Genomic DNA, 20204 nt, shown 5'->3' on the forward strand with positions numbered 1-20204 from the left:
TAATTTTGAAGTTTTGGTAACTAATATTAAATTCAATATTAAAAACTTTCCAAAAAGTATTTTTGAGCAAAAACTGCTGCAAAAATACTACTCCCTCTGTCTCACAAAGATTGAAGTTTTAGAGAAATTTCTTTGTCTCTCAAAGATTGATGTTTTGAATATTTTTAATAATTTTTGTTTTAATGATTACTGATGTTGTAAAGTGTATGGAGTGTAAAAATGGGAAAGTGGAAAAGTGAAAATAATAAATTATAAATTAATCATATATTCCCTCTGTCTTAATATGTGTGTAAAATACTAAACTTCAATCTCTGTGAGACAGAGGGATGTCAATTAGTTGAGGAAAAAAATAGTATAAATGTCAATTAGTTGAGGAAAAAAAAAAATAGTATAGGAAAAATAGTATAGGAAAAAAATAATAGTATAGATGTCAATTAGTTGAGGAAAAAAAAAAAAAAGATGTCAATTAGTCATATCCGGTTATGGTTCTTGATATCCGGTTCGCTCGTTCGGTTATTAAAACATTGGAGAAAAATCGATTTGGGAATTTAGGTTTCAAATTAATCTCAAGTGACGACGAACTTGCGAGTGAGTGTGTATGTGTGACTGTTGTGAACTCTCTCTCTTCTTCTTCGAATGTGACGAGAAGAAGTTACGAAAGGGTATGTCTCGGCTTTGATTTACCTTCTTTTTAACTCTGTATTATGTTACTCTCTCTATCTATTGCGACAGGCCTTGACCTTGATCGATCCCTCACCGATACCCTTTTGAAATTTCACAATTCTTTCGTATTCCTGATGTTTCCAGGTTCAATTCAAGTGGTAAAGTCTTTATCTTTGAGTTCATGATTCCGGTTCTGAGTAGTGTGAAGCAAGCTTTGGAGTAATGGACAAAATTAGTCATTTGTCGGATGATTTACTAATCAAGATATTATCATTAGTTCCAACAAAAGATGCCATCGCCATGAGCACTTTGTCTAAACGATGGATGTCTCTTTGGACATTGGTGCCAAGACTTGTCTTTGATGATTACTCAGACTCAGAGTCAGAGGATGAAGAGAATCAATCCAGAAACTTGGCGCAGTTTGTTTCCGGGACGTTGCTGTTACATAAAGCAGCGGTTCTTGAAAGCTTTCATCTCAACATTGCTTCTTCAGAATGTAGCGGTTCCGAGGTTGGTCTATGGGTTAGAATCGCAGTTGATCGTTTAATCCGTGATCTCAAGATAAGTTTTTATAATGATCATAGCCCTGTTAGGTTGCCAAGTAGGCTTTTTAGATGTGAGACTATTGAGACTTTGGAACTCTGTAGAGTGATTGCTTTGGAAGTACCTTCTTGTTTTAGCTTTCGTTCTCTCAAGAACTTACGCCTTCTCTCTGTGAGGTACTCAGATGAGGGATCTTTCTCTAGGTTTATATCAAACTGTCCTGTTCTTGAAGATTTGGTTGTGGAAACTTGTGACGAGGACAATGTGGTGACATTCACTGTTAATGTGCCGTCCCTACAGAGTTTATCCGTTTCTCGTACATTACGAGATTTACCAAATCCTGATGAAGTGTTTGTGATACATTCCCATGGTTTGAAGCAGTTGAAAGTTGTGGACTACTATGGTGAACTTCATCTGATAGGTAATTTGCCCAAACTTGTAGAGGCAAATCTTCAATACGAGTGCCTCTATGCCAAGGTTCTGGAACCTTTTACCTCTGTCAAGCGTCTTTATCTCTGCTTATTTGGAGAGGTAATTTGTTACTCTCAACATATTGTTGATTAATTGTTCACGATGGAAGTTATGAGCTTGATGATCTGAAAGAGTAAATTGTTTTCTTTTCTTGTAATAAGTTATATGTAAATGCAGGCTCAGTATCTTACTGGTACCGTTCTATCCCAGCTTGTATGTTTGGAGCTATGTACCTGTGAAGATAACTGGACTAAAGTGCTTGTGAGTGTGCTCCAGCACGCCCCTAAACTACAAGTTCTCAAGCTTGAGCTGGTAGCTTTTTTTTTTCCTGTCCAATGAGTGCAAATTTATCAGTCATGTTTTGGTTTCCGGTTTTGACAGTTTAATGCATTGATCGCAGAACCAGGACCATTGTCTAGCTACGGTTCGTGATGTTTGTTGGATCCAGCCCGAGCGTGTTCCTGAATGTTTGTTGTACCAACTCAAAACACTTGAATGGAGAAACTATGGAGGAACACAAGTAGAGAAAGAAGTGGCCATGTATTTCTTGAAGAATGCGAGCCGATTAGTGACTGCAACTATCTACCCTGACTCAGTCAAGTTGGCGCGCAAACATAAGATGTTTGAGAAACTGGATATTGCAACTAGGAGTTCAAGAGCTTGTGAGCTTAGAATGGGATAGAAATTACTCTCACCAAGTGTTGAAACTGTCCAATTAACTAGTTTATTGTTATGGCGTTTTATCAAACCTCTATCAAACGCCTTTCTGATGAGACCATGGACAGCTCCACTCAACCACACGAACATGAGGAGCAGCTTGAACCAGAGGAAGCACCGGAGGAGCAGCTTGTACCAGCAGAAGCAGCAGAGGATGCACTAATCGTTCCGGCGGGTCCTATAACAAGGTCACGGTCCAAGAGGTTCAACCAAGCTATCAGTGGACTACTCAAGGAGCTGGACAAAAACCAAGAAGACATGGCTCAAACCACTATGACGTTGCTCACAGCTCAAGGTGCTCGGTAAAGGGTAAAATGTTGCTTTGGTGCTCTTTTTCTCTTGGTCAAGTTTTGTCCCATTGGGTTTTCTTGACAAGGTTTTTAATGAGGCCTAAGTAACATTTTCAAGCCCCTTTGCCAGCCCAATTCGTGGTCCAAGGTTCCCCACAAAGGCCTTGGCCCATTTTCTATCTCTTTCTCATTCAAACTTTGCATTTATTGCTTTGTAATTTCCAAGACTTTGTGCATGAGCTTGCATGAGTGTGGACTCTTGCATGAGCTCCACCTCTTCTCTTCTAGATCCTTCTTCTTCGTTCCCCTTCTCCTATTCAAAGACCATGTATCTCTTCTTTGTTTTTCATCAAACATTTTAATCAAAAACCTTTCTTTTACTTGTTTGATCTGAGAAGTGTGTAATATCTTCTCAACTTGTCTTCTTCTTAGTGTGTCATATCTAAGTTGAATTCGAGCCTGAAGTCTAAGAGATTTTCATCTCTCTTGGAAGTTCACTTCAATCCCCTTTTCTATCTGCTGCATCATTTCACCATTCCATCTCTTTCAATCCGCTGCATAATCAACCCTCTTCACCTTCCATTTCGTTGATCCATTGCATCTTCGGTCTCTTGACCTTCATCAGTCCGATCCATCTCCTTCAAAGCCTTGCGAGTGTGTTCTTGGGAGCAGATTCCTCTCCAGGAGTCTATCATGTGGTATCAGAGCAACCGCTCTGCAAACAGGTTTTGAATTCCAATCGTCACTTTTCTTTTATTTTCAGATTTGTCGTTCATCTTGCGAAAATATTATTAAATGTTTTACTCGTTCAAAAATTATAAACTCAACTGTTTTAGAACCAGGAACGAGTCTAGTATTTTTGAAAATTGATTTGAGAATTTTTGGATTTGTTTTCATAATTTTCCCAAATCTGTTTTCATTTACGTGTTTTTAGAACTATTTACTGGTGGATCTTTGTTTTTCATTTCAGGTACCATGGTGACATCAGAAGAGGAAGAGTCATCTACATCTAGTCTTGAAAGGAAGATCCTTAAGTCAGTCACCACAGCTATGACAACCATGCTTGATGCTAGACTTGGCGCTCTACACTTGAATCAACCAAACCCGGAAGCAAATCAGCATCAAAGGCAGAACCAGGAGGAACCAAGGCAAGACGACGAAACCAGGCGGTACTATAGCCACGGTTCTTCACACAGCAGTCAGCGGAGGCGTCGACGTGAACGTCCAGTACCAAGAGATCCGTTAGGAGGTCTTAAGTGCAAGATCCCAGCCTTTCACGGAACCAGCAACCCGGATACCTACTTGGAGTGGGAACAGAAAATCGAGTTAGTGTTTGTTTGTCAAGAAGTCACCGAGGTCAACAAAGTTAAACTTGCTGCAACCGAGTTCTACGACTATGCTCTAAGTTGGTGGGATCAGCTTGTTACCAGCCGCAGACGTACCGGAGACATGCCGATCGATACATGGAACCAGCTGAAAACCGTCATGCGAAGGAGATTTGTGCCGAGTTATTATCACCGCGATCTTCATCAACGTTTGAGGAACTTAGTTCAAGGAAGCAAGACTGTTGAAGAGTACTTCAAGGAAATGGAAACCCTATTGCTAAGAGCTGATGTTCATGAAGATGGAGAAACTATGATGTCGCGATTCATGGGAGGTCTCAACCGCGAAATCCAAGACCGTCTAGAAACCCAGCACTATGTGGAGATTGAGGAGATGCTTCACAAAGCAGTCATGTTCGAACAGCAAATCAAGAGGAAGAACTCTCGATCTAGCTACAGCACCGCTAAGACCAGCTACAGCTCAGGTAAGTCAAGTTATCAAAAGGAGGACAAGCCCGGCTACCAGAAGGACTACAAGCCATTCGTCAAGCCAAAGCCGTTTGAGTCAGACCCGAAAGGTAAGGGTAAGGAAGTGATCACGAGGACAAGGGATATTCGTTGCTTTAAGTGTCAAGGACTTGGACATTACGCAAGCGAATGTGTCAACAAAAGGATCATGGTTCTTAAGGATAATGGCGAGGTGGAGTCTGAAGAAGAGCGTTTGGAAAACGACTCTGTGGAAGAGGGTTTGGAAGCCCCAGCTAAAGGAGAGCTGCTTGTCGCTAGGAGATCGTTGAGTGTTCTAACCAAATCAGAGGAGCAAGCACAAAGGGAAAACTTGTTCCACACGCGATGTATTGTCAAAGACAAGGTATGTAGCTTGATTATTGATGGTGGAAGTTGTACTAACGTTGCAAGCAGGACTATGGTGGAAAAGCTTGGCCTAGAAGTTCTCAAACATCCAAAACCATATGCATTTCAATGGCTCAACAAAAAAGGTGAGATGTCCATCAAGGAGCAAGTCAAGGTGCCACTTTCAATTGGTAAGTATCAGGACGAAATCATGTGTGACATACTTCCGATGGACGCTAGCCACATTCTTCTTGGACGTCCATGGCAATCAGACCGACAAGTTCACCATGATGGTTTCACCAACCGACACACCTTCGAGCACAATGGCCGAAAGACGACTCTCATTCCAATGACGCCGCATGAGGTCTATCTAGATCAGCTTAGCATGAAACAGCGAACCTCCAAACAAACTGAACCAACCGATAACAAGGGTAAGAGCAAGGTAAGTCACAATAGTTTGCTATTTGTTTATAAAGAAACTCTTGCTTGTTCTACTAACCCTGAACCGGTGCTACCGAGTAAAGTTGAGTTGGTTTTGCAAGAATATAGTGATGTGTTTCCGGAGGATAATCCCATTGGTCTGCCACCAATCCGAGGGATCGAACATCAAATCGACTTTGTGCCGGGAGCCGCTCTACCGAACCGACCAGCCTATCGCACCAACCCAACCGAAACAAAGGAGCTTGAAAGACAAGTGAACAAGCTGATGGACAAAGGACATATTCGAGAAAGCATGAGTCCATGTGCCGTTCCAGTGTTGCTAGTACCAAAGAAAGATGGGAGTTGGCGTATGTGTGTGGACTGTCGAGCCATCAACAACATAACGGTTAAGTATCGCCATCCTATCCCTAGATTAGATGATATGCTTGATGAATTGCATGGCTCTAGCATCTTTTCTAAGATTGATCTTAAAAGTGGATATCATCAAATCCGTATGAAAGAAGGTGATGAGTGGAAAACGGCTTTTAAAACCAAACAAGGGTTATATGAATGGTTAGTCATGCCGTTTGGGTTAACTAATGCGCCTAGCACTTTCATGAGATTGATGAATCATGTCCTTAGGAAGCATATTGGTGTATTTGTTGTGGTCTATTTTGATGACATTTTGGTTTATAGCAAGAACTTAGAAGATCATGTCATGCATCTTAGACTTGTTTTGGATTTGCTTCGCCAGGAAAAGCTTTATGCGAACTATAAGAAGTGCACCTTTTGCACATATAATCTTGTTTTCCTAGGCTTTGTTGTGAGTGCAGATGGAATCAAGGTTGATGAGGAGAAAGTCAAGGCAATCAGAGATTGGCCAAGTCCTACAAATGTGAGCGAGGTGAGGAGTTTTCATGGCTTAGCAGGGTTCTACCGAAGTTTTGTCAAGGACTTCAGCACTATTGCCACCCCACTCACGGAAGTGATTAAAAAGGACGTTGGTTTCAAATGGGAAGTTGCACAAGAAAATGCATTCCAGGCTTTGAAAGAGAAGCTTACTAATTCCCCTGTTTTAATTCTTCCAAATTTTATGAAAACTTTTGAGATTGAGTGTGATGCCTCAGGGATAGGTATTGGAGCTGTTTTAATGCAGGATCATAAGTCCATAGCTTTCTTCAGTGAGAAACTTGGAGGAGCTACACTCAATTATCCGACCTATGACAAAGAGCTTTATGCTTTGGTCCGAGCCCTACAAACGTGGCAACACTATCTCTGGCCGAAGGAGTTTGTCATTCATACTGACCACGAGTCTCTTAAGCACCTCAAGGGACAACAAAAGCTCAACAAACGTCATGCACGGTGGGTCGAATTCATAGAAACTTTTCCATATGTGATTAAGTACAAAAAAGGTAAGGATAATGTCGTTGCCGACGCATTATCTCGGAGGTATGTTTTGCTTACTTCTTTGGATGCAAGATTGCTAGGTTTTGAGCAAATAAAAGACTTGTATGCTGATGATTCAGATTTTAGCAAAATATTTCAATCTTGTGAGAAGTTTGCTTTTGGAAAGTATTATCGGCATGAGGGTTACTTGTTCTTTGAAAATAAACTTTGTGTGCCTCACTCTTCTTTGAGAGAATTATTTTTAAGGGAAGCACATGGAGGTGGTCTAATGGGTCACTTTGGAGTTGCTAAGACTTATAAGGTGATGCAAGAACATTTCCACTGGCCGCACATGAAACGAGATGTTGAACGACTTTACGAACGGTGTGCGACTTGTAAGCAAGCTAAGGCTAAGGTTCAATCCCACGGTTTGTATACCCCTTTACCTATTCCTTTGCATCCTTGGACTGATATATCTATGGATTTTGTGGTTGGATTGCCTAGGACTAGGGCAGGTAAGGATTCTATTTTTGTGGTGGTTGATCGCTTTTCTAAAATGGCACATTTCATTCCTTGTCATAAAACTGATGATGCATCTCATGATGCTAGCTTGTTCTTTAAGGAAGTTGTTCGTTTGCATGGCATACCTAAGACCATAGTTTCTGATCGTGATACTAAGTTCCTTAGTTATTTTTGGAAAACTTTGTGGTCTAAGCTAGGAACTAGATTGCTTTTCTCTACTACATGTCATCCGCAAACAGATGGGCAAACTGAGGTTGTGAATCGAACCTTGTCCACATTGTTGCGTGTGCTTATCAAAAAGAACCTTAAGACTTGGGAGGATTGCTTGCTGCATGTAGAATTTGCTTATAATCATTCTATGCATTCTGCGACTAAGTTTTCTCCATTTGAAATTGTTTATGGGTTCAACCCCACTTCTCCTTTGGATCTAATGCCTTTACCTTTGAGTGTGAGAACAAGTCTTGATGGCAAGAAAAAGGCCGAATTAGTTAAACAGGTTCACAAAAAGGCTAAGGAGAATTTGGAGGCCCGAACGAAGCTGTATGAGAAATATGCAAACAAAGGGCGTAGAGAGGTCATCTTCAATGAGGGTGATCAAGTGTGGGTTCATCTTCGGAAGGAGCGTTTCCCGGAGGAGCGAGCATCCAAGCTAATGCCGAGGATTGATGGACCATTCACAGTGCTCAAAAGAATCAACAACAATGCCTACCAACTCGACCTCCAAGGTAAGTACAAAGTTAGTAGCAGTTTCAACGTTTCTAATCTTCTTCCTTATTGTGCAGATAATTCGGATTTGAGGTCAAATCCTTTTCAAGTGGGAGAGGATGATGAGACCATGGACAGCTCCACTCAACCACACGAACATGAGGAGCAGCTTGAACCAGAGGAAGCACCGGAGGAGCAGCTTGTACCAGCAGAAGCAGCGGAGGATGCACTAATCGTTCCGGTGGGTCCTATAACAAGGTCACGGTCCAAGAGGTTCAACCAAGCTATCAGTGGACTACTCAAGGAGCTGGACAAGAACCAAGAAGACATGGCTCAAACCACTATGACGTTGCTCACAGCTCAAGGTGCTCGGTAAAGGGTAAAATGTTGCTTTGGTGCTCTTTTTCCCTTGGTCAAGTTTTGTCCCATTGGGTTTTCTTGACAAGGTTTTTAATGAGGCCTAAGTAACATTTTCAAGCCCCTTTGCCAGCCCAATTCGTAGTCCAAGGTTCCCCACAAAGGCCTTGGCCCATTTTCTATCTCTTTCTCATTCAAACTTTGCATTTATTGCTTTGTAATTTCCAAGACTTTGTGCATGAGCTTGCATGAGTGTGGACTCTTGCTTGAGCTCCACCTCTTCTCTTCTAGATCCTTCTTCTTCGTTCCCCTTCTCCTATTTAAAGACCATGTATCTCTTCTTTGTTTTTCATCAAACATTTTAATCAAAAACCTTTCTTTTACTTGTTTGATCTGAGAAGTGTGTAATATCTTCTCAACTTGTCTTCTTCTTAGTGTGTCATATCTAAGTTGAATTCGAGCCTGAAGTCTAAGAGATTTTCATCTCTCTTGAAAGTTCACTTCAATCCCCTTTTCTATCCGCTGCATCATTTCACCATTCCATCTCTTTCAATCCGCTGCATAATCAACCCCCTTCACCTTCCACTTCGTTGATCCATTGCATCTTCGGTCTCTTGATCTTCATCAGTCCGATCCATCTCCTTCAAAGCCTTGCGAGTGTGTTCTTGGGAGCAGATTCCTCTCCAGGAGTCTATCACCTTTCTCTATGTTTGGATGGAGAGATAATATTGTTCTCAATTGATGCTTCTATATGGGTTTCTAACACTTGCAAGCTGTGAATATATATTGAATCTTTTGCTTTGCTCTTTTGCTATATGTCGTGCCCTCTGCAGGCGCAGTATCCTACTGGTAGCGTTTTACTTCAACTCGTGCGTTTGGAGCTATGTGTGTGCTCAGAGAACTGGTCGAATATGTTTGTGTCTGTGCTCCAACATTCCCCTAAACTTCAAATTCTCAAGCTTGCGATGGTAACTTTCATCCCTACCCAAAGAATGTACATTCCTAGTTGAGGACTAGTTGTTTTCCGGAATGTTTGTTGTTCAATCTCAAATCCTTCGAGTGGAGACACTATGAAGGAAGAGAGAAGAGAAAGAAGTTGCTATGTATATTTTGAAGAACGCAAAGCGATTAGTGACAGCAACTATCGATCTTGAAGAATTGGTATTTGCAACGAGAGGCTCAAGATCATGTGAGCTTACAGTGTGCTGACTGCTGAAGAAAATTTTACCTTGTTAGAAAGTATTTGAAACTTTTCAGTAACTAGTTGAATGTGGATTTAAAGCTATATTACATTCTTGTAAAAAAAAAATTGTCTTATTTGTGGTACAAAGCCTAGAGCTTTGTAAATGTGGATTTAAAGCTATTACGTTCTTGTAAAATGATTTGCTTTTTGTCTTGTTAATGGTTACAAAGCCTAGAATGTTTCGTCTGTGTTACAAATATGTCATCATTATCTAAGGTTTAAACAAGTGACAAAAAAGAACAAAAATCCATTATCGTAACATAAAATTTATGGGTTTTTAGCTTAATAAATTCAAGTAATAAAATCTAAAATTCACTGTTAGGCTTTTCAGTTCCCTTCTCTGTTTTAGTTTAAGAAAAGACTTTAGGGTTTATCTCAGTTCTCAGATGATGAAGCGGACCAAGCGGTGAGAGGAGAAGTTACATTTACACGGGTATGTCTCCCTCAATCTGTGAAAGACTTGATTTTGCTTGAGACCCTTTTGATTCTTTCGTATTCATGTCGTTTCCAGGTTAAAATCAGATTGTAAAGTCTTCACCTTTTTCTTCTTTGAGTTCGAGATTACGGTACTGACAAGTGAGAGTTTGGGGAAAAACATAAGCTTTGGGAGTTCTTTGTGCTTGTAATTACAAAAATATGGACAAGATAAGTCAGTTGTCCGATGATTTGCTCATAAAGATACTGTCATTACTCCAAACAAAAGATGCCGTAGCCATGAGCATTTTGTCTAAACGATGGAAGTCTCTTTGGACATTGGTGCCAACACTTATCTTTGGTGAGTACCCGGAGGATAGGGAAGATGAAGATAAGGTTCCAAAGACTAATGATGAGAGTCATTGCATAAATATGTCACAGTTTGTTTATGGGACTTTGCTATTGCACAAAGCGCCGGTTCTTGAATGTTTTCATCTCAACCGTGCTTCGGGATGTAGCCCTTCAGAGATTGATTTATGGATTAGAATTGCAGTTGAGCGATTCGTGCGTGATCTGACTATAGGTTTTTGTTATGAATATGGGGTTATAAGGTTGCCGAGTATGCTATTTAGTTGTGAAACACTTGTGACTTTGGAACTCAAAAAGGTGATTTTTTTAGAAGTTCCTTCTCAGATTAGGTTTCAATCCCTCAAGACGTTGCGCCTTTTATTTGTGAAATATGTAGATGAGGAATCTTTCGTTAGGCTTATATCAAATTCCCCTGTTCTTGAAGATTTGGTTGTAGAAACTTGTCATGATGACAATGTGGTGACTTTTACTATTAATGTGCCATCCCTTGTGAGTTTCTCCATTAGGAATACATTGCAAGACTTGGAGACTGAGAATGATTTGTTTGTGGTACATTACCATTGTTTGAAGCAGTTCACCATTGTGGACTACTTCGGTGAGCTTACCTTGATAGGTAATATGCCCAAACTTGTCGAGGCAAGTCTCTTATCTGTGTCCTGCCAAGCCAAGTTTATAAAGTCTTTTACCTGTGTCAAGTGTCTTTCTCTATGCTTACCTCAAGAGGTAATATTCTTGCTCTCTTTAGATCATCCATTGGTAACGAAGAAAACACTTGAGACTTTTGCATATGTCATTTTATCTCAGTTTCTTTATTGTTTGTGTTGTGTTACATGTAGTATCCCTTTCCCACTGGCACCGTTTTATCTCAACTTGTGAGTTTGGAGCTATGTTTATGTGAAAGTAACTGGACGAATATGCTTGTGAGTGTGCTCCAACATTCCCCTAAACTACAAGTTCTCAAGCTTGCCATGGTACTTTCTTCCATAACCCAAATTTTCTCAACCATGCTTTGGTGGTATCCGGTTTAAAAGCCTAATGCAATTTTACCATTGGTTGCAGAACCATTTGATGTGTGAGGGTCGTACGGTTTGCTCGATTCAGCCGAGTAGTGTTCCTGAATGTTTGTTGTACCATCTCAAAACCTTTGAGTGGAGGAACTATGCAGGAACGGAAGAAGATAAAGAAGTGGCGGTTTATATTTTGAAGAACGCGAAGAAACTAGAGACTGCAACTATATACCCTGAAACGGATGAGTTGGTGCACAAACATAAGATGTTTGAAGAACTGGAAATTGCTTCAAGGGGTTCAAGATTATGTGAGCTTACAATGTGGTTATCTCCTTACCAAATATTTAAAAGCTGTTAGAATGTGGATTTTTATCAGAAGCTACTCGATGAATATCTTCTTATTTTGTTGCTCTGTATCCTTCTGTCCAAGAAGAAAAAAAGAGAACAACTTTATCTATGATGTACTTCTGTCTTATTGTGTTTTGTCTTCAAAGGTTCAAACAGAGCATTGTATTGTTCTACCACAATATTCAACTTTGTTGTCTTCATTATCTTCGTTGAAAAATAGGAAATTTCAATTCGAGAAAACATACAAAGATAATGTTTATTAGATCTGAGAAGTTTCTTAGATCTATTACCTCAATCCAACATCTCTCTTTGTGTTCTAAAACTTCAAAGGTAAAACCCCATCTTTAACAATCTGAATTAATGTCATCAAAGATATGAAATCATATAATTTTTTAACCTCTTTTGTATGTTTTGCTTTTATTGTAGATCACATATCCTAGTGGCGGCGGCACTTCCTTCTTCTATCTTGAACATCTTGAGCTATGTACATGTTCTCAAGAGTGGTCGAATCTACTTAACATTATTCTTAAAGACGCTCCAAGACTTCAGGTTCTCAAGCTCAAATTGGTATGTAATATATTTATGCAGTTCCCATAATATTTGTTTCCAGTTTTTGAACGGTCTTAAAACTTCTAACACATCTTTATAATGTTTTCCTTCTATTGTCACAGAAACATTGTGTTCAATATAGTACTGACTCGATGGATCACTGGACCGAACTGAGCTCTGTTCCTAAAAGTTTATCGTCTCATCTAGAGATCTTCGAGTGGGGACATTACAAAGGAACAAAGCAAGATAAAAAGGTGGCGAAATACATATTAACAAATGCGAGCAATCTAAAGATGGCGATATTCTCTTCGGTATCTGTAGGGAGGAATCGGATTTGCAACGAGTTAGAGAATGTGGCCAGAGGTTCAGAAGCATGTCAGCTTGTGTTCAAATAACATGTTTTCTTTGTACCTCTTTTTGTAACAACATATTTCTGAAACAATTATTATTGTGACTACACATAGTAAGTTTTTGGGTTTTCTTATTGTTTCGTACTGATTCTGATAATTCCATCTGCTTAGTTCTGGTGCAAGGAAGTAATAACCGGCTCTATATGTGGCACTAATTAGTCTTTTTGAGGATAATAACAGAATGCCTTGGGATTTAAGTAATAACAGAATGCCTTGGGATTTAAGTCTCCCATGTTGGACCTAACTTTCCTTACTTACCAGTTTATCATTACCCTTAAAGGTGTTTGTGTTTGTATGACTGTTGGATTCAGGGCAGAATCAGGTTAAAAAAAAAAATGTTTGAGGAATTGGGAACTGCATGAAGCCATGAAGTGGTTCAAGACCAAGTGCATGCATGTGACTATGTGAGTTTAACATATAATTTTTATGTAAATATGACACTGTAGTATTTTATTTTATTTTTATTTAATGGATCTCCAAACAGCTGCCAAGTCCCAGAAGACGAATAGAAAGACCGACCAAAATTTTCTAGTTTTATTGTATTGTCTCAGTGTATTCCTTTGATCTTAAGCCAAAAATTAGGGTTTTATTCGTTGACAAAAAAAAAAGGGTTTTACTCTTCCTTGAGATCTAACGAAGCGATCTAGCACTTTTCTCATCTCTGGTTGGGCGATGGAATCTACGGTATTAAAAATCAAAAAGGTTACAAATTCTGATAGAATCAGTAACTTGTCTGACGATTTGCTCATCAAGATACTCTCCTTAGTTCCGGTAAGAACTGCAATGAGCACAAGCTTGTTGTCTAAACAATGGAAACCTGTATGGAAGATGATGCCAACACTTGTGTATGATGAAACTTGTCCCACCGTTATTGGTTCCCTTGGCTTTGCCCAATTTTGTAGCATGTCTTTACCTAAAGCGTCGCTTCTTAGAAACTTAAACCTCAAACTTGACAAGAAAGCTGCTTCCAAAGTCATAGATCATCTGTTATTCCCAAACCTTCCTCCCACTCTCCTTGAGATCTCAATCACTTCTTTATCTAGGAATTTTATAGCTTTCCCAAAAAACTTTAAAGTTTTCCAAACACTAGTCGTCTTAAAACTCCAAGGCACTATTACTCTAGATGCTGTTGTTGTTTCTCCTGTTTGTTTCCAGTCCTTGAAAAGTTTGCATCTCATAAGTGTGATATTCTGGTCCAAATCGTCTTTGGGGATACTTTTATCGGCTTGTCCAGTTCTTGAAGATCTCTTCTTCGTAACAAATATGAATACTCGCATCCACCCTTTCACCATATCAGTACCTTCTCTACAGAGATTACACATCACTGACCATGTCGATTACGGTGACACAAAATTCGAGATTAATGCTCCTTCTTTGAAGTACTTAAAGATCATAGACTGGAGTGGTTGTATTAAATTCGTTGAAGATATGCCGAAGTTGGTGGGTGCAAAAGTTATTCTTTCACAATCCCAAGCTGAGAAGTTTATCAGATTGCTTACCTCGGTAGAATTTCTTTCAATAATACATCTACATCCATCAATGGTAAGTTACTACCATATTGGTAACTAGATGACCCTTCTCGGTCTTGTTTTATTGGAAAGATGGCATTTGTTGTATATGCTTTTGGAGTTTGGTAATAACTAAATAATGTTGTGGAGTGCAGGTTCTACCTCTTGCCAATGGAATTTCTCATCGGCTTCTTCGTCTGAAACTACATATTTCCCACAAACTTCCGCTTAATATGCTTCTGCATTTGCTCAAACATTCCCCTAAACTACAAGTTCTCAAGCTTCACGTGGTATTGAAAAAATATGTTTCACTTAATTTCCCTTGTTAGGTACTTACTGATCTCTGTTTCAAGAGAGCTTAAAATGCATTTTATATATGTTTCACAGGACCATTTTAGTTATACGACCCGAGGGACCGAGGATCAACTTCCTCCAGTCTCTGCACCGAGCTCGGTTCCTGAATGCATATCCTTACATCTTGAAACTCTTGAATTTAGAGGCTATGTAGGAAGAGAGGAAGTGAAAGAAGTCGTCGTTTACATTCTGCAAAACGCTCGTCACTTAAAAAACGCTTCAATCCTTATATATTCAGAAGGTTGTCCAGGTGGGGAGAAGGATCTGATGCTAATCAAGGAGTTGAAATCTATCTCTTTGGCTTCGACGTTGTGTCAGCTTGTAGTTCGAGTTAAGAACATACTCCCTCCGGTTTTAATTACTTTATCACTAGGAGATATCCCGTGCTTAAAGCACGTGTCAACATTTTTTTAAAAAATTATTTTATTATTATATTTTTAAAAAAATATTATTTTGTTTGATTAATATTTATTTCTAATTATTCTATAAATCTATTAGTCTATTTGAATACTAATTATTTTAGAATATTATAGTATTTTATTTTTGACTTATTATTTCAGTTTTCTATTGTTTGTTTGTTGTATTTGCAGCATTATTTTGTGAAATATAAAATAGTAATTTTATTATTATAATTGTGAGCAAATAAAAATTATAATTTATCATCTATATAAATTTAGTTTTACCAACCCGCCAAAGTGGAAATTAAAACACACATTTTTCATAGATTGAGTGATATATCTTCGTTTTTTAAAATTCAAATCACAACATATGCAGAAAAAATTCTGCATTTTATTAATGATAAGTATTATATGAAAATTCCAAAAAATTTGTAAATAAAATAAAATAAAGATGATAGGAGAATCATAATTTGAAATCTTCAAATTTAGTTATTAAAAATAATTATATTGTATACTTGGATATAAAATCTTAGTTTTTAAAACTGATTGGTTTATATTTTAAAAAAAAAAGATATTTACTAATTTCTTCCATAATTTATTAGAGAGAGAAAATATATATATTTTTTATTTTTTTAGATTTTTTAATATTTGATCTGTGAGTTTTATTTTTTATTTTTTAGTTAATTATATTTATTTAAATTGATTAATTAAGCTTAATTAAAATTTACTAATGGCAATTGAATGTAATTTTTTACACATTTAAGGTTAGTTTCATATTTGTACTTCCCAATTAATATAGTAGGATTCTAGAGAATTTTATTTAAATTAAAAAACTGTGTAAATTAATAAGTTTAACCTCACCAATAATTTTTTATTTTACTTATTGTGTTATTATAATAGGGTTATATTTGGAATTTTATTGTAAAAATTACATTGGAAAATGAAGATGACAAATAATCTAAAACAAAGAAATCTCTCAGAATAACAAGTAATAAAAACTAGGGGGAGTATTGTTTTAACCTCTCCCTTAAATCTACATTTTTTTACCTTTTAGATGATTTTTGTCATTTGTCTGTTTTCTTCTTATTCTAGTTAGTCAAACAAATCTGTAGTGATAAATATATAGAACTAAAATTTAATTTTTGACACAAAATCAAAGAGAAATTATTAAGGTGAGATCTTTCCACTTTAATTTTTTTAATTTACATTTTTCTCCAAATGTACAGTACATAATAAATTATAACTTATCTTATGTGATTAAAAAAAACAAAAAGACTTTGAAAAAGATTAACAAAAAACAGAGTTTCATATCTGTCATTTCTAATCCTGCTCCTCTACGCATGAGACAATATTTAATTTTAATATTGTAATTGTTTGATAAATCTACATAGCTTTTTAAATATTAATTATTTTAGATTATTATAATATTTTAATTTGTTAATTTGATGTATATTATCATTTTATATTGTTTGTCTGTTGCATTTGCATCATTGTTTTGTGAATTATTTAAAGTATTTATTATTATATTCTAATAGTGAGCAAATAAAATTTCATGATTTTATTAATCACATAATTTTAGTTTTACCAATCCGCCATGTGGAACATTAAAAACAAACATTTTTCATCATAAATTGAGTAATATATCTTTGTTTTTAAAAATTCAAATCACAACATATATAGAAAGAAGTCTATATATTTAGTTATCATATGTATTTTATGATAATTCAAAAAAAATTGTAAATAAAATAAAAGAAAGATGATAAGAGAATGATAATGTAAAATCTTAACAAAATCTTGCAAATATAGTTATTAAAATAATAATTTGGATACTTAGATATAAAAACTTACTTTTTAAAATTCTGATTAGTTTATAATTTTTTTAATTAATTAATAACTTTCTCCCATAATTAATTAGAGGGAGAAAATATATATTTTTAAAACTAATAATTATTTAAAAAAATTTCTTAGTCTTATATTTAAATTATATTTTTATTTTTACAAAAAATTAAAACTTTTGCCTTTACCAATACAATGTAATTTTTTGACACTTTATAATGTTAGTTTTATATTTGTACTTCCCAATTAATATAGCTGCCAAGTCCAGAAGGCCAGAAGACAATTAGAAAGACCGACCAAAATTTTCTAGTTTTATTACCTGTCTTAAGCCAAAAGTTAGGGTTTTATTCGTTGACAAAAAAAAAGGGGGTTTATTCTTCCTTGAGATCTAACGAAGCGATCTAGCACTTTTCTAATCTCTGGTTGGCAATGGAATCTGCAGGATTAAAAATCAAAGAGGTTACAAATTCTGATAGAATCAGTAACTTGTCTGACGATTTGCTCATCAAGATACTCTCCTTAGTTCCGGTAAGAGTTGCAATGAGCACAAGCTTGTTGTCTAAACGATGGAGACCTGTATGGAAGATGATGCCAACACTTGTGTGGAGAAAGATCCCATATCCCACATTGGAAGATGTGATGGGACTTAACTAATATATAAAGGGTTAGGGCATCTCCACTCATTGTCAATTGGTTTTGAGTTGGAAGTCCACAGTAAAGCCCAAATTTAACATGGTATCAGAGCTTATACACGCTGACCGTTAATTAATTCGGTCCGGACAGAGGCCCAATCACCCCATTAATTGATGGCCCAAAGGAAGATCCAATTCCATCGAGATAGCTAAATAAAGAGCATTATCTCGAGGGGGCGTGATGGATTGTCGAGATTAATGGCTAGAAGAGCCATTATCTCGAGGGGGCGTGTGGAGAAAGATCCCACATCCCAAGAGCATTATTTCGAGGGGGCGTGATGGATTGTCGAGATTAATGGCTAGAAGAGCCATTATCTCGAGGGGGGGGGGGGAGGCGTGTGGAGAAAGATCCCACATCCCACATTGGAAGAGGTGATGGGACTTAAGTAATATATAAAGAGTTAGGGCCTCTCCACTCATTGCCAATTGGTTTTAAGTTGGAAGCCCACAGTAAAGCCCGAATTTAACAACTTGTGTATAATGGAACTTGTCCCAGCGTTATTGGTTCCCTTGGCTTTGCCCAATTTTGTAGCATGTCTTTACCTAAAGCGTCGCTTCTTAGAAACTTAAACCTCAAACTTGACAAGAAAGCTGCTTCCAAAGTCATAGATTATCTGCTATTCCCAAACCTTCCTCCCACTCTCCTTCAGATCTCAATCACTTCTTTATCTAGGAATTTTTTAGCTTTCCCAAAAAACTTTAAAGTTTTCCAAACACTAGTCGTCTTAAAACTCCAAGGCACTATTACTCTAGATGCTGTTGTTGTTTCTCCTGTTTGTTTCCAGTCCTTGAAAAGTTTGCATCTCATAAGTGTGTTGTTGTCATCCAAAACGTCTTTGGAGAGACTTTTATCGGCTTGTCCTGTTCTTGAAGATCTATTCTTCGAAACAAATAGCTATAATCGCACCTACCCTTTCACCATATCAGTACCTTCTCTACAGAGATTACACATCACTGACCATGTCCATTATTCTAATTACGGTGACCTAAAATTCGAGATTAATGCTCCTTCTTTGAAGTACTTAAAGATGATGGAATGGAGTGGTTGTATTAAATTCGTTGAAGATATGCCGAAGTTGGTGGGTGCAAAAGTTACACTTTCAAAATCCCAAGCTGAGAAGTTGATCAGATTGCTTACCTCGGTAGAGTTTCTTTCAATAAAAAATAGACATCCTTCAATGGTGAGTTACTACCATATTGGTAACTAGATAACCCTTCTCGGTCTTGTTTTATTTGAAAGATGGCATTTTATATGCTTTTGGAGTTTGGTAATAACTAAATAATGTTGTGGAGTGCAGGTTCTACCTCTTGCCAATGGAATTTCTCATCAGCTACTTCGTCTGAAACTAGATATTTACCACAAACTTCCGCTTAATCTGCTTCTGCATTTGCTCAAACATTCCCCTAAACTACAAGTTCTCAAGCTTCACGTGGTATTGAAAAATGTTTCATTTAATTTCCCTTTTTAGTTACTTACTGATCTCTGTTTCAAGAGAGCTTAAAATGCATTATATATGTTTCACAGAACCATTTTAGTTATACGACCCGAGGGACCGAGGATCAACTTCCTCCAGTCTCTGCACCGATCTTGGTTCCTGAATGCGTATCCTTCCATCTTGAAACTTTTGAATTGAGAAGCTTTGTAGGAAGAGAGGAAGTGAAAGAAGTCGTCGTTTACATTCTGCAAAACGCTCGTCACTTAAAAACCGCTTCAATCCTTATATATTCAGAAGGTCCTCCAGGTGGGGAGAATGATCCGATGCTGATCAAGGAGTTGAAATCTATCTCTTTGGCTTCGAAGTCGTGTCAGCTTGTAGTTCGAGTTTAAAACATATGGTTTTAACTCTCACTCTAATCTATATTTTGATGTGAAAATCTGAATATGCAATGTCAGCTTGTAATATTTTTGACCTTTTTAGATGATTTTGGTTCTGATAAAATTATATGTCGGAGATGCCTTACGGTTTAAGTCGCTCATGTATTGGGAGAGTTAGGACATCTTCAGGTTTATTGCATGTGAGCTAACAAAATACTCTTTACCAAAGATTAAAAATGTTGAAGTTGAGTAATTAATTGAATGTGGATGACTGGATTCTTCTTATTCTACTATATTAATTGAGAAGTACAAATATGAAACTAACCTTAATATGTGTAAAAAATTACATTTAATTGTCATTAGAAAAATTTAATTAAGATTAATTAATTAATTAAATAAATATAGTTAATTAAAAACGAAAATTAGGATATATAAAATAAAATAAATTGTAGAAAAGTAAAAAAATAAAATCTATTAGAATCAAAACTAATTCATGCTTAAAAGGAAATTAACAGTTAAGATTTTAAAAATCTAATCAAATAAAATCTATATAAACACAAATTTTATCAAAAAACTTTTCCAGCACATATTAAATTTTTTATCAAAAATCTAATTAAATAAAATATATAACAGTTTTCTTAGATTTTAAAAATTAATAAACAAAAAAGTAAAAGATATAGATATATTATCTTATCTATTTTTAAAAGTTATATTTTTTTCTTTTAGCCACCATTCTTTAGGAAAATAAAACTAAGTTGAGATTTAAATATATTCAATGCTGAAAGGTTTTTATTACAGACAGAAAAAGGAAGTCACAGAAAGAAAAACAATGAATGTTGTTTTTAAAGAGGTTTTTCAGAACCTTTACTAGCTACATTTAATTGCTCTTTTTACATGTTAGTTATATTTTTTTATTCACTTCACAACTATACTAAAAATTGTGTTTAATTGACAAAGCTTAAAACAATTTTATTCATTACATGCAAATGTTTTATTGACAGGTTTTCAATAA

General features: G+C 36.7%; 2 protein-coding genes and 2 pseudogenes across 5 annotated transcripts; all 4 read left to right on the forward strand.

Annotated features, from left to right (window-relative positions):
* Positions 1 to 526: 526 nt before the first annotated feature.
* LOC104733621 (F-box/FBD/LRR-repeat protein At5g56420-like) lies at positions 527 to 3064 on the forward strand. 3 transcript variants are annotated; one of them, XM_019231262.2, is made up of 4 exons: positions 527 to 662; positions 808 to 1737; positions 1855 to 1989; positions 2078 to 3064. In XM_019231262.2, the coding sequence occupies exons 2-4, from the start codon at positions 886 to 888 to the stop codon at positions 2357 to 2359; spliced, it is 1269 nt and encodes a 422-aa protein (XP_019086807.1). In that variant the 5' UTR covers positions 527 to 662; positions 808 to 885; the 3' UTR covers positions 2360 to 3064. The 3 variants fall into 3 exon arrangements, 2 of the variants coding, with proteins under 2 accessions (XP_019086807.1, XP_087345783.1); XR_015582990.1 differs by having other exon boundaries at positions 543 to 662; positions 1839 to 1989; XM_087489657.1 differs by having other exon boundaries at positions 551 to 662; positions 1888 to 1989.
* A 6625-nt stretch (positions 3065 to 9689) lies between these two features.
* LOC104733633 (F-box/FBD/LRR-repeat protein At5g56420-like) lies at positions 9690 to 12573 on the forward strand. 2 transcript variants are annotated; one of them, XM_010453203.3, is made up of 4 exons: positions 9690 to 9924; positions 10003 to 10997; positions 11111 to 11245; positions 11334 to 11829. In XM_010453203.3, the coding sequence occupies exons 2-4, from the start codon at positions 10128 to 10130 to the stop codon at positions 11637 to 11639; spliced, it is 1311 nt and encodes a 436-aa protein (XP_010451505.1). In that variant the 5' UTR covers positions 9690 to 9924; positions 10003 to 10127; the 3' UTR covers positions 11640 to 11829. The 2 variants fall into 2 exon arrangements, with proteins under 2 accessions (XP_010451505.1, XP_019087816.1); XM_019232271.2 differs by lacking the exons at positions 9690 to 9924; positions 11111 to 11245; positions 11334 to 11829 and adding exons at positions 11893 to 11959; positions 12056 to 12196; positions 12301 to 12573 and having other exon boundaries at positions 10008 to 10942.
* A 687-nt stretch (positions 12574 to 13260) lies between these two features.
* On the forward strand, positions 13261 to 14328 carry LOC109127056 (putative F-box/FBD/LRR-repeat protein At5g56810 pseudogene; annotated as a pseudogene).
* A 2661-nt stretch (positions 14329 to 16989) lies between these two features.
* Positions 16990 to 18584, forward strand: LOC147949215 (putative F-box/FBD/LRR-repeat protein At5g56810 pseudogene; annotated as a pseudogene).
* The last annotated feature ends 1620 nt before the right edge of the window (positions 18585 to 20204 follow it).

This window comes from Camelina sativa, chromosome 2, assembly GCF_030686135.1.
Source record: "Camelina sativa cultivar CO46 ecotype springtype chromosome 2, ASM3068613v1".
Classification (NCBI taxonomy): Eukaryota; Viridiplantae; Streptophyta; class Magnoliopsida; order Brassicales; family Brassicaceae; genus Camelina; species Camelina sativa.